Genomic DNA, 13060 nt, shown 5'->3' on the forward strand with positions numbered 1-13060 from the left:
GCTGGGCCTCTTCAGAAATCCCACATATCCAGAAGCAACTCTGTACAAGCGACATGACACCGCTTCCAAGTGTCACAGCCTAGCTAGGAGTGTTTCGGACACATCAGGAATAACGCCAGCAAGTTCTGATTATGGTATACTGGTCGGGCATGATTTGTAATTGGTTAGTGAAATGGCACACGCTTAGATAACTATGAACAAGTGAGCTGGTAGCGACAGCATTCTATCCTCTTTGTAAGGTCGCATGACACAGACTTGAAATGGCGGATAGGCTAATGTCGACGCTGTCTTCCGTCCCATAAAACGTTTCTGACCTGTGTCCAGCTTAGGCAACTTACTGGGTGGACGTAGGTTCAGATGAACATTCCTGATTAACGCTGATCCGGCTCTGAGCCTAGCCCCGATGAAGGCTTGGGCCAACCCTCGGGTGGCCTGCCTGCTTGCATAGATAACCACCAGGCTCTGACCAAGAAGGAGTGTGATCTTCTTCTTCTTCTTTATGGCTAGACGTTCGCATTGGAACTTGGCAATCCAACCCGCCGTCTCCAGATTGGCGATCCAAAGCCTTAACCATTGGGCTAACTGGAGACCCAAGGAGTATGATCTCCTAGGGAAAGAGCGATGTGCTGCTGAACGACGAGGAGAGGTCCGAAATAGTCTAGGCCTGTGTGCGTAAATGGGCGCACAAAAGGCATAACACGTGGCTACGACAAAGGGGCCATCCGAGGCGTATTGGGTTTGGTTCTGTATACGCGGCACCACATACACTTGTTGTCGTCTTTACAACGGAGCGCATCTTCGGAATACTGTAAAGCTGCCGAAGCTCATTCACCACGGTCTCCGTGTTGGCATGCCCGTACCGTTGATGGAAACGAAGTACCAATAATTCGGTGGCGTAGTGACTCTTGGGAACTATTCGGATTGCGAAAACTGTAGGGATAATAAGCTGCTTTCGGATCGATTCTGCTTTCCATCCGTACGATTCCATCGTCATCTAAAAAGGTCGACAGTTTTACTAATGGGCTGGATTTCGCTAGGCGTGCATTCGTCTTCGTTGAGGTACTAGTGGAATTCAAGGGCGAAATTTCCTCCCCTAGTTCCTGGTTTCGGATCATTCACCACAAGCCTTTTTCTGCCGATACGAATTCTTGGCGTGTTAATGTTGCCACGCGTGATTTAGTTGGAACAGATTGCTTCGACGAACAGCGATTGACGAAATGGTACAGGTAGCAATTTAATCAAATCCTCCCAACGAGAGAATTTCCTGAACTCTAACACTGTGTCGGCCGTTACTTCCTGGTGTACGTTGGTTGTTCTCTATTCTTCCGTTGGTTCAATCATCCTCTCTGGAGCCACCAATTTTCCCCTTTCCTGTTGCCATAGAAAATCCAGTCGTTGCCCCATTTGGTGGCCTCATCTGCGATGTTTTACAGTGTGGGTACCCAGCGCCATTCCTCCACCGATGTTTCTGCCAAGATTTCCGTAGTTCTGAACTGGACGATGATTCCGAGGGTCAGCACGTAACCATGCCAAAAGAACTGTTGAGTCAGTGTGGAAGAACCGCTGGGTAATTTGCAGCGAACGATTCTCCGTAACGCTTTTCATCAGTCGCACGCCAATGACTCCTGCATTCAATTCGTTCCGGGGGATAGAGTGTGGTCGTAAGGGAGTTGCTTTGGCTTTCGCAGCTACAGCATCCGCTCGATAACTGACTGCTGTTTAACTGGACTGCTTTTTAACTGGGCGCTCGATAACTGGGCCAAAGTCCAGCTAAAAAGCAATTGTCTGTCAAAAATAAACGAACTTTAACCTCACATTTTGCAAATCAGTAAACAAAACAAAATATAACAATAGCCTCCGGCTCCGGGAGCTCAGTCCAGTTATCGAGCGGCGCTCGCTAACTGAACTGTCGTCAAAGCCCAGTTATCGAGCGGAAGCTGTACCAGAGAACAACGAGGGGTGCCCCGGTCGATTATGCGGAAATATGCTACACTGCAGTAGGCAAGCTCTCTTGCATCCACGAAAATGTGTAACTTCCGCGCTCGTAGTTTGAGAAATAACATCCCGGAATCTGTACACGTTTCAACTCGGGTATCAGTCTCGTCCATCGTTCCCAGTCCGAGAAGTTCGTACTGCTAATGGGGTCATCCCAACCCACCCACACCAGATCGCCTGGATAAGGATTTTGCCGTGGATCGAAAAAGTGGAAATGAGCCCTAGCGGATCAAAAAAGCTCATGACCACGCGTAAAACTTGACGTTTAGTAGGCACAGTTCTACCGGATAGTAACGGAAGCAGATCCGCGTGAAGTTGGACGGTAAACAGGAACAAGTCCTCATTTGGATCCCACATCATCCCTAGGATACGTTCTGCAGCTGTTATTTTCTCTACAGAGAAGCTTTTAACTACTTGGGAGGATTCTTGATCATTTTCAGCTCCTATCCGTTCGAGAATTTCTGAAGCGAATCAGTTGAAGTCATTTTAATAAAAATGCATCACCTTGTTTATCACCCATCTCACCCTGGCAACGTCTATGGTAAATTAAATTTATTACGAAATCATGTATGCATACATATTCTGTCTGTTTCTTCTACAATACATTTTAAAATTTGCATTTTGAAGACGTTTGAGCATTTTCAATAATGTTATATTTTGCCTAATTTGCCCCTTTGAGGGCCCCTCCTGACTACACCACTGGCCCATCACCCGAAAGATTTATTTTATTTCCTCATGTAGAATGCAACAATAACAGTCCGGTTGAAATTCCCGGGGGACACCATCGTAACCTTCCCTAGTAAGAGCTCTTGAAGGATAATCTCTAGATCTAGAAGAATACCAAGAGTGATTTCTGAAAGAAAACGTGGAGAAAATGTTCTACCCAACTAACATTTTCAGCGGTATAAGCTTCAGTCATTTGCTTTCTGTTGTGTAACCATTGAAGCAGTCAAAGCTGAGTAAAATCCCGGGCAGAAAAGAATTACAAAACAATTGCAAGTTTTACCATTCAAAAAGAATTACTGAAAGGTAAAATTTGCCATTGGTTTGTTTGAAATAAGTGACAAAAGGGCAAAAATAATAACTGACATTGTTCTATGAAATAACTGAAGAATGTCAAATTTTGACATTACAATGGCAAACCAAGAACAAAAAAAATTAAAGTTGAGAATTGCAAAATATACCATTATTGAGTTATTGAAAACAGAACAATATCAAAATTAGTTATTCGCATGTCAACTAAGAAAAACTATCAAAAGTTCTCATTAGAATAACCAAAATTCAAATTTTGTCATTATGTTGTTCTTGATAAGTGCCAAACAGCGATGGTTCATCAAAATCGTAAGAGATCAACAATGTCTCACCAATTGCAAAATTTGTTATGATAGCAAAATAAGGCATTCAGTAGTTATTCTTCCAAACTTGATAAATGATAAGCGAAAGGCATATTTTGATATGATATCATATTATGCTATTCACATCTTGTTTTAAGCTCTTCATGAAGAACTCATGAATGACAAAATAAGTTATGACAATAAAATTTGTTATTCTTTTGTTTTTGGTTTGCCATTACCTCTACCCGGGAAAGAAAGCTAGTAAAATATAAACCATAAGCTAATACACGACTGCAAAACAAGCACCATACAGCTACCAAATTCGGTTTTCAAAAATCAATCACTTGTCACTGGGGCTGCCTTTACTGCACTCTGTTCCAACTCCGGGAGATTTCCCGGAAGATGTGAAAACTTGAACAAATCGAATAGGAGTCTCCACTAACAAAACAGCACAATTCCTAATACCGACAAATCCACAAACCAGAAGCGCTTTGAAGGCCGTTATGCGATATCATTACAGCTAGAAGCTGTAATAAAGAAAGTATTGGTATACCAACACGGCTTGTCGGATGTATATTGTCAAAACAAACTTCGAGCGCGATATATAGCTACTACGCAAATACTTTACAGCTATCTAGGTATCTCTGTGCTGTGACATTATTTCGGTTAATTTTATTGCACTTTAATCCAATGTTGCCAAATACACAAAACAGCAGCACTTAGTAGTCGTTTAAAGAACACTCTTTCAGCTAGAAGCGGTGACGGAAAACCTGTTGGCGCAACCACACAGCTTCTTCAATGTAAACATTGCGTTTGACGTTTTACAAGCTTTTGCAACAAGGTGAAGTTGGGTAAGGTTTCTTGTGGCACAATTATGAAGCCTTGTCTGGAGTAAAACAAAACGGGCTATTTTCTATGCTATTTTTATATAGCAGTGTGGCAGTGAGGACATCATCGGAACCAGTGGATATGGAGATCGTGAGTTTGATTCCAAGTAGTGGCAAGTACTTTAAAAATTCAATTTTAAAAGCATTAATTCCAGTCCCACAAGTATTGCGTCACGGTATCCATAACCAAATTATATTTAATCGATTAATTTGGGGATGCCGTATAACTATTATTCAACAACTGCGAGAAGGCTGAAAAAGCGCATTCTCAAGAGGTTTTTCCGTTAGTGGTTACATAGAAGCCGAGAAAAGAGCTATGACTTGGTGACATAGAAGCTGATCGCACAGCATGTAGAAGTGGATTAAGTTCGCCAGATTCATTGGTATAGGGCTTGCATAGAAGCTTCCGTCCATATGTACAACACACTAACTCAGCATCAAGCCGTATTGAGGACGCTTTGTTGACGTTTACATTTACAATAAATGTTAATTGGGTAAAGGAATTCATAGAGATTTTTTTGGAGAAAACAGAGTAAAACTAAATTATTTCATGAAGAGTTCCCTGGGCAGCAGGGACGAAAGTCCTGGGGCCTGACGCACCCCCCCCGCTTGCGAGTCAGCCGCGTAGTCGCCGGCTAAGAATAGGACTACTAACCCCAATTCAAGGTGTCAAGCGACCCGTGCTGAGGAATGAGTGATCGAGGGGGTGAAAAAGATGCTCGATCTTTAACGGAGCCTGTGGGGTACCTGGGCACCCCCCCACAGTAAGCTGTCCCTTACCGCGTTAATGCAGGGCTCTGGCGTGGTGGACATTCTTTCCCGTGCGACTCGTGGGATTAATCATGAAATCAAACAAATCAAGCAATCAAAATTCAGGTGGAAGTAGTGGTGGGATCAACCCCTTCGCAAGAAGCGGGTTGATGAGATCTCCGACAAGGAGAAGTGAGGAGATAGGCGCTGGGAGTTGCGTACGCAGCTCAAGCGTGGGTGCTCCAGTCCACTTCCCGGCAAGCCAGCCGGTGGAGGTTATGGACGGAGCGTGGTTGTTGAGGGCCGTCAACCGAGGATCCAAAGGACGGTCCGCAATAGAGGTGGCTGAGCAGCAGCTTGGCAAAATCATCGACTTTGCGTCCACTAAGTCGAACATAAGCAAGGACCTGAAAACGGCCTTGCTTCGACTTAGGGCGTCGATCGACGATGCCAAGCAGGAGCACGCGGCACTCGCGTTGCTGACTGCTGCAGCAGCGGAGCCTGCAAATGAGAAAGTGCCGAAGTTTACCCAAACGGAGGCCTTCTCCTTCGCAGGAAGTCCAAATAAGGCGGAAGCGACTGCTCGCGACAAACGGGGCAAGCAATCGCAGAAGCGGGCGAGGCAACCGTCAGGCGAGGAGCTGTCTGGCGGTGCCCGCAAGGCCAGGCGAATCATTACCCCGAAAGTCGGTAATAATGCCGGAAGGTCGGACCCCAGCCAGGGTTCCCGGAAAGCTGGGAAGGGTGGGCCTGAAAAGGCTGGCCCGTCCCGGAACGATGGGAACAAGGGGTTGCGACCGCTAGTGGGCCCTCAACAGCCACAGAGTAGGGCGATCCAAGGGGAGGACCCCCCTTGGACGAAGGTAGAGCGGAAGAAGAAGAAGGCGAATCCGCAGGTAGTAGCGCAGGACGCCAAGCCAAGGCGTAGGAGGGCAGGTGCCAAGCGCGAGAAAGGCGACGCTATCGTCATCAAGACGGAACAGTCCAAGTACTCGGACGTCTTGAAGATGATGCGAAGCGACGCCAAGCTTGAGGGTCTTGGAGCCGACGTACGCAGTATTAGACGTACTCGTACGGGCGAGATGATCCTGGAGCTGAAGCGCCAGAAGGAGCACAAGGGCGCCGCCTATAAGAGGCTGGCAGAAGAGGTCCTTGGTGAGGGTGTGCAGGTGAGGGCTTTGACACATGAGGCGACTCTGAAGGTCAAGGACATCGATGAGATCACCGAAGTGGAAGAGCTCGTCACGGCACTGCGGCAACAGTGCGATGTGCAGGTGGCCGCCGCAGCCGTTAAGCTACGGAAAGGGCCAGCAGGGACACAGGTAGCTTTGGTTCAGCTACCTGTGGCGGACGTCAAAAAGTCCGTTAAAGTAGGGAGCATAAAGGTGGGTTGGTGTGTATGTCACCTGACAGTCCACGAGGCACCAGAGGTTTGCTTCAGGTGTCTGGAACCAGGACACAAGTCGTGGGACTGCAAAGGCCCCGACAGGCGCAAACTGTGCAGGCGATGCGGCGCTGAAGGTCATAAGGCCCAAAGCTGCACGAGTCCGCCCATCTGCATGATCTGTACCGGGAAATCCTCGAACAACAGACATCCGATGGGTGGTCCAAGGTGCCCGGCCTTCAAGAAAGCCGCAGTGAACAACAAATCACAGTGCAGGTAACGCAGCTGAACCTGAACCACTGTGATGCGGCTCAGCAACTGCTTTGTCAGGCAGTTTCTGAGTGGGAGACGGATATCGCCATCATATCGGACCCATACCGAGTACCCGCCGGCAACGGCAACTGGGTCGCGGATGGGACCAGAAAAATGGCGGCGATATGGACGACGGGTAAATACCCCGTTCAGGAGTTGGTGTCTACTACCTATGAGGGCTTCGTGGTCGCCAAAGTAAACGGGGTCTTCTTCTGTAGCTGTTATGCGCCTCCGCGGTGGCCGATCGAGCAGTTCACGCAAATGCTGGACCGCTTAACGACCGTGCTAACAGGGCGAAGGCCGGTGGTAATAGCGGGCGACTTTAATGCCTGGGCCGTGGAATGGGGAAGCCGTTTCACGAACCAGCGGGGTCAGATCCTGCTAGAAACACTGGCCATCTTAGATGTCGACTTGGCTAATGTCGGTACCAAGAGTACCTTTAGTCGGAATGGAGCGGAGTCAATTATTGACGTGACCTTTTGCAGTCCTGGCCTAACAAGTAGTTCGAACTGGAGAGTAGATGATGGCTACACTCACAGCGACCACCTGGCGGTTCGCTACAGTATCGACTACAATAACAGCAGACAGCGGATAGAAGAAGAGGCGGCTAGGCCAAGGCCAAGCCCTCGCAGGTGGAAGACATCATACTTCGACGAAGGGGTATTTAGGGAGGCGCTCCGCCGTGAGCGAAACTTAATCGGTTTAGACGGCGACGAGCTGGTAGCGGTGCTCTCACGTGCGTGTGATGCGACCATGCCTAGGCGAGTCCACCCTAGAAATGGGAGGCCACCGGCTTACTGGTGGACCGACGCGATTGCGGACCTGCGCCGCGCCTGCCTACGGGCTAGGCGGCGGATGCAGCGAGCACGATCAGAGGAAGAGCGAAACGAACGGCGGGTGGTGTTCGCCGCTGCAAAAGCCGCGCTTAAGACCGAGATAAGAGCAAGCAAAAAGGCCTGCTTTGAGGGTCTCTGTCAGAGTGCCAATACGAACCCGTGGGGTGACGCCTACAGGATCGTTATGGCCAAGACGAGAGGTGTGATGGCTCCTACAGAGCAATCTCCAGAGATGTTGGAGGGGATCATTGGAGGACTTTTTCCGCGTCATGATCCTAGTCCTTGGCCTCCTTTCGTAGGACAGCCGGGGACTGGGGCTGGCGATGAGGAGAGGGTTACCGATGTGGAACTTGCGGGGATAGCTAAGTCCCTTAGCGTAGGTAAGGCCCCAGGTCCGGACGGAGTTCCGAACCTGGCCTTAAAAGTAGCTATTGCAGAGGCTCCCGAGATGTTCAGGTCTGCTATGCAGAAATGCCTGGACGAGGGAGTTTTCCCAGAAGCTTGGAAGAGGCAGAGCCTGGTACTATTGCCAAAGGCGGGGAAACCACCCGGAGACCCGTCGGCATATAGACCAATATGCTTGATTGACACGGCGGGGAAGGTGCTCGAAAAGATCATCCTCAATAGAATGTTGCGGTTCACCGAGGGCGAAAATGGTCTTTCGAGTAACCAGTACGGCTTCCGTAAGGGGAGGTCCACCGTAGACGCTATCTTGTCGGTTACAAAAACCGCCGAGAAAGCACTCGAGCCTAAGAGGAGGGGAATTCGCTTTTGCGCGGTAGTGACTCTGGATGTAAGGAATGCGTTTAATAGCGCCAGCTGGTCTGCTATTGCCGATGCGCTCTTGCGTCTGGGGATACCGGAGTACCTGTACAAGATTCTCGGAAGTTACTTTCAGAATCGTGTACTAGTCTACGACACGGAGGTGGGTCGGAAGTGCTTTCACATAACCTCAGGAGTCCCGCAAGGTTCCATCCTGGGTCCGGTGTTATGGAATGTCATGTACGACGAGGTGTTGAGGTTAGAGTATCCAGTGGGAGTGGTGATTGTCGGATTTGCCGACGACATTACGCTCGAAGTCTACGGTGAAACGATCGAGGAGGTAAAGTTGACTACCAACCACTCGATCAAGGTTGTGGAGGCGTGGATGCGGTCCAGGAAACTGGAGCTGGCTCACCACAAGACAGAGGTGACGGTTGTTAACAACCTGAAGTCGGAGCAGCAGACGGAGATCAGTGTAGGAGACTGTACTATCCTGTCAAAGCGCTCCGTCAAACACTTGGGCGTGATAATCGACGATAAGCTTACTTTCGGTAGCCACGTCGATTATGCCTGTAAAAGAGCCTCCACAGCTATTGCGGCACTGTCCCGGATGATGTCCAATAGCTCTGCGGTGTACGCCAGTAAGCGCAAGCTTCTGGCTAGTGTTGCTACATCCATACTTAGGTATGGCGGCCCGGCGTGGGGCACCGCGCTAAGTACTAAATGCTACCGACGGAAGCTGGAAAGTACTTACAGGCTTATGTGCCTGAGGGTTGCGAGCGCGTACCGTACCGTGTCACACGACGCTCTCTGCGTCATTACTGGTATGGTGCCTATCAGCATTCTTATCAGTGAGGACATGGAGTGCTTCGAAATGCGCGGCACAAGAGGCATACGCAGGACTGTCAGGATGGCCTCTATGGTCAAATGGCAGCGCGCGTGGGACAGTTCCACCAAAGGAAGGTGGACCCATAGGTTGATACCGAGGGTAGATAGTTGGATTAATAGGCGCCATGGGGAAGTCACATTCCACCTGACACAGGTCCTTACAGGTCATGGTTGCTTCCGACAGTATCTACACCGTTTCGGGCATGCGGATTCTCCCGAATGCCCAGTGTGCAATGGTTTAGAGGAAACGGCGGAACACGTTTTGTTCGTGTGCCCGCGTTTTCGCACAATGCGTGACCGCATGCTTGCCACATGCGGGGAAGACACAACTCCGGACAACTTGGTCCAGAGGATGTGTAGGGATGAGTTTGGCTGGAACGCCGTTTCAACGGCTATTACCCACATCGTCTGGGAGCTACAGAGGAGGTGGCGCGTGGACTCGGAGAATGGCTAGTCCAGATGCAGTACAAGAGGTGGTCCAGGGGTTCGGAGTCGGCTTCGTAGGTCATACCGGTGCCCTGCGGTCGAGATCGACCCTTACAACGATTAAGTGGCCGCGGAGAGGAAGTCCCGGTAGCGGTGCTGTCGTGGCGTCGGTCTACTGGGTTGGATCCGAGCCCGCGGTTGGAAAGGGGTCCCCGGCAAGGGTCGGGGTAGGTGAGATCCTGCTGTCTGCAACCTACGGGTGCATCTGATAGGGCCTGAAGGGTAGTGATACCCTTCCTTGCGGGCAGGTCAGATCGGGTTGCACGTGGGCATCAGTTCTTGATGTCCGCTCAGCAGTAGGGCGCGGGCGGGGTTGACCCTGCCCGCCTTCCGAGGACAAAGGGAGTGGCGAGGACCACTCGGGAAACTGGCTAAGCGCCAGCATGCTACCGTGACGGACTCTCCAAAGCGAGTCATCGATGTTCGTTGCTGCAGGCTACGCAGCTAACCTTGTGAGTGCGATGTGCACTAGCCCCTCTCTGAAGCAATACCTTCTTGGTGGTTCCGGAGAGACGTAGGGTTTGGCGACCATAGGAATGGTTTAGTGGGTACGAGGAGAGAGTAGTCCTGGATTTTACTTTTGTTGTAGAAGACGGCCTGTCAGACCTACACTACCCTAACCTTCTGTTAGGGTGTCTGTTGAGCAGATTATCCCCCTATGGTTTAGAAGGAAAAAAAAAAAAAGGGTTCCTAGTAAACATTCCTGGGAGAATCTCAATTGAATTTCCTTGGGAATCATCAGAAGGATTGTTTGCACGAATTCCAGCAAAAGTTCCTGAAGAAATACCTGGAGCCTTCTATAAAGAAAAGGCACAAAATTTGCCCTTTTCCATTGAGAGAAATCTCTTACATAGAACATCTTCGATTACTTCAATGCAGCAGACGCCGCCTACATAGTCAAAAATAAAGGTAAAATAATAAACAAGCAGTAGGTACAGCGTTAGCTGCTCCGTGAGACAATTTCTAAAATAACCGCCCATGAAATGCTATATTTATAAATATATTCTTGCATTACACGATGACCCAAATACACTGAATGTGTACTTTTTTAGGCGGTTAGTCACAAATGCTGGGTGAACCTTATACTGAATTACCAGTGTCAATGCCAAAGGCGTAGTTGGTTGGAAGTAGACTCGATTTGCTGTATATTCGCAACGTCACTGCTTATGAACATTCCTACATCATTAAAAATGCGCATGACTGTCCTTCAAGGACTACTGGTCAAAAATATATCCTTCTGAAGGTTAACAGATTTCAAGCAGTGAACTCGCATTCGCATATGCAAAAATATTCCTCATCATATCCATATTCCGCCAGCAAGATTCGCGATTCATGTCCAAGGACCAACCCATTAACGATTACCGTACGACACTGTCAGCAGCGATCAAGGTCTCGCGATCAACAGGAGTAACGAACGGCCAACGTTAAAATTCTTTTTGTGTTTGTTTCCGCGTATTCTTCCTATCATGACCCCTCTCATCCCCTGCCACCACCGATCCACACTCTCGTGACACACACAATCCTACCACCCTGCAGCGCTACCTAGCTACGTACGTAACCCACTTGTTGAAGACCGAAAAAAAATCCCTCCGCAGCGTACCAAAACAAAAACAAATAATCCACCCCCGCACTTTTCCGCTCCCACGGCGACGCTTACCTTTCATGTGCATCAGAATCATTTTCCGCTTTTCGTCCAGCGGCTTCAGCAGCAGCGGGTCCCGTTTATCCTTCGGAATATTCATGTCCTCGAGAATCTCGAGAAACTTCTGATTCACTTCCGCCTCCGTCATTCGCTTCACCGCGTTGCTGATCTCCTCCAGATTGGGCAGATCCGACTCCGTGCCGGACAGCGGACGGCCCCCATTCATACTGCCGCCGTGGCCACTACCAGCACCCCCCAGCCCACCACTCCCCCCGCCATACCCACTAGAACCACCACCGCCGCGGCCGCCCTTCTTGTGCGGTCGGCCGAAGAACAGCGTATCCAGCAAGCCACCCGATTTCGCACGATCATGTTTCGACATTTTGCAGCGCGCCCCGAGGGCCCACAGAATCACCGCGCGGACAAGCGCCTCACCGAGCACCAAACGCGCACACCCGCCGGGCCAATTTCCCGATCACAACTCGATAAAATGCAAATAAATTTTCCGCAATCCGCGACCATCAACGACTGACATCATTTCACTCTCTCGTCGACTTCGTCGTCACTTTTGACATTCTGGTGGCTCTGGAAACAGGTTCAGTTTGTTCGCGTTCGCACCAGACAGCTCCAAAAAGCACTCTCTTTTTCTCACTGTTGCTGTGGATGACTGGCTGCGGGTGGATTCGATGGATGATGCGCGAGCATCGCGTTCGCGTTCCGTCGGTTTCGCGGATCAGTTTTGAAAAACATTCCACTCTCGCTCGCAGCGGGAGCGGATGATGTCAACGGTAGGGGTGGGGCAAACTGAACTGTCATTTTTGTATTCGAACAGTTTGGGATGTCGCGCAAATATTCCGAATAAAAACTCGACGAAACGCGCAGTCCACGTTGTTTTGTATGATCGCGACCAATAGGATACTGCAAGATGACGTCACGAAGCCGTGCACTGACAGTTCAGCGAGCTTGTTTACATGGACTTAGTCTCTGGCGGAGATCCGGCAAAACTGTTTTTCGATACAATTTCAGTAAAACCAAAGTCCAAATAAAGTCGTAGCACTCGGTCTCAAACTGGGTACCACTTCTAGTACTACATTTGGTCCCCGGTACCCAAGTTTGACGTTTGGCTGATTACCTTATTTTTAACTTACATTGTGGCATAGTAGCTCACGATGATGTAGTAGTTCATGACAACAAACAAAATTCAATGTGTCAATCAAAATAGATCATTTCGGAGAAAAGTGAAAAAGACCGGCATGCAGCCAGCACCGGCTTCGAAGGCTACTACCGTAAAATTCTCAAAAATTGTCTGAAAATCTTCAGCTTGATCCTCATAAAAGCAAAATACGATTTAAGTTTCTATCTTAATCGACTCGATCAAATTCTTTCCATCATGTACGCCTTTTTGAACCCTCTAAGCCATCGTTTCCCAACCTTGGATCTCACAACCCCCAGTCTGTTATTACCCTTCTTTTCGTAGAACAGCCGAAGCGTGCCTGCAAGCCATTGGGGGTCGCATATCTAATGTGGGCCCCACACGAGCATCAATACTTCATCCATATCGATATTTTTGTCGAAATTTTCATCAAACTCATGGTTTTCCCAATGTTTTTCGAAAACCTTTCAATTAAGCTGAAGGTTTGATGAAAATTTTGACAAAACGAACCTATATTGATGAAGTTCAATGCTCGTGTGGGGCCCATTTAAGTGGACGGGGTATGTGGGTGGCTGGTTTCACTCATCCAGAAGCGAATGTTGGAGGAAATGGGGAAATGGAAGAACGCTTA

At 49.0% G+C, this 13060-nt stretch overlaps 1 protein-coding gene across 1 annotated transcript in view; it reads right to left on the reverse strand.

The window, feature by feature from the left end:
• The window catches only part of LOC109420935 (protein diaphanous), a 29626-nt gene extending 17567 nt beyond the window's left edge, over positions 1-12059 (reverse strand). Inside the window, exon 1 of the mRNA XM_019695412.3 lies at positions 11292-12059. Coding sequence (XP_019550957.3) covers positions 11292-11658 — 367 coding nt within the window. The 5' untranslated portion in view covers positions 11659-12059. The remainder of the gene's footprint in view (positions 1-11291) is intronic.
• Positions 12060-13060: the final 1001 nt, after the last annotated feature.

Source organism: Aedes albopictus, chromosome 2 (assembly GCF_035046485.1).
Source record: "Aedes albopictus strain Foshan chromosome 2, AalbF5, whole genome shotgun sequence".
Lineage (NCBI taxonomy): Eukaryota > Metazoa > Arthropoda > Insecta > Diptera > Culicidae > Aedes > Aedes albopictus.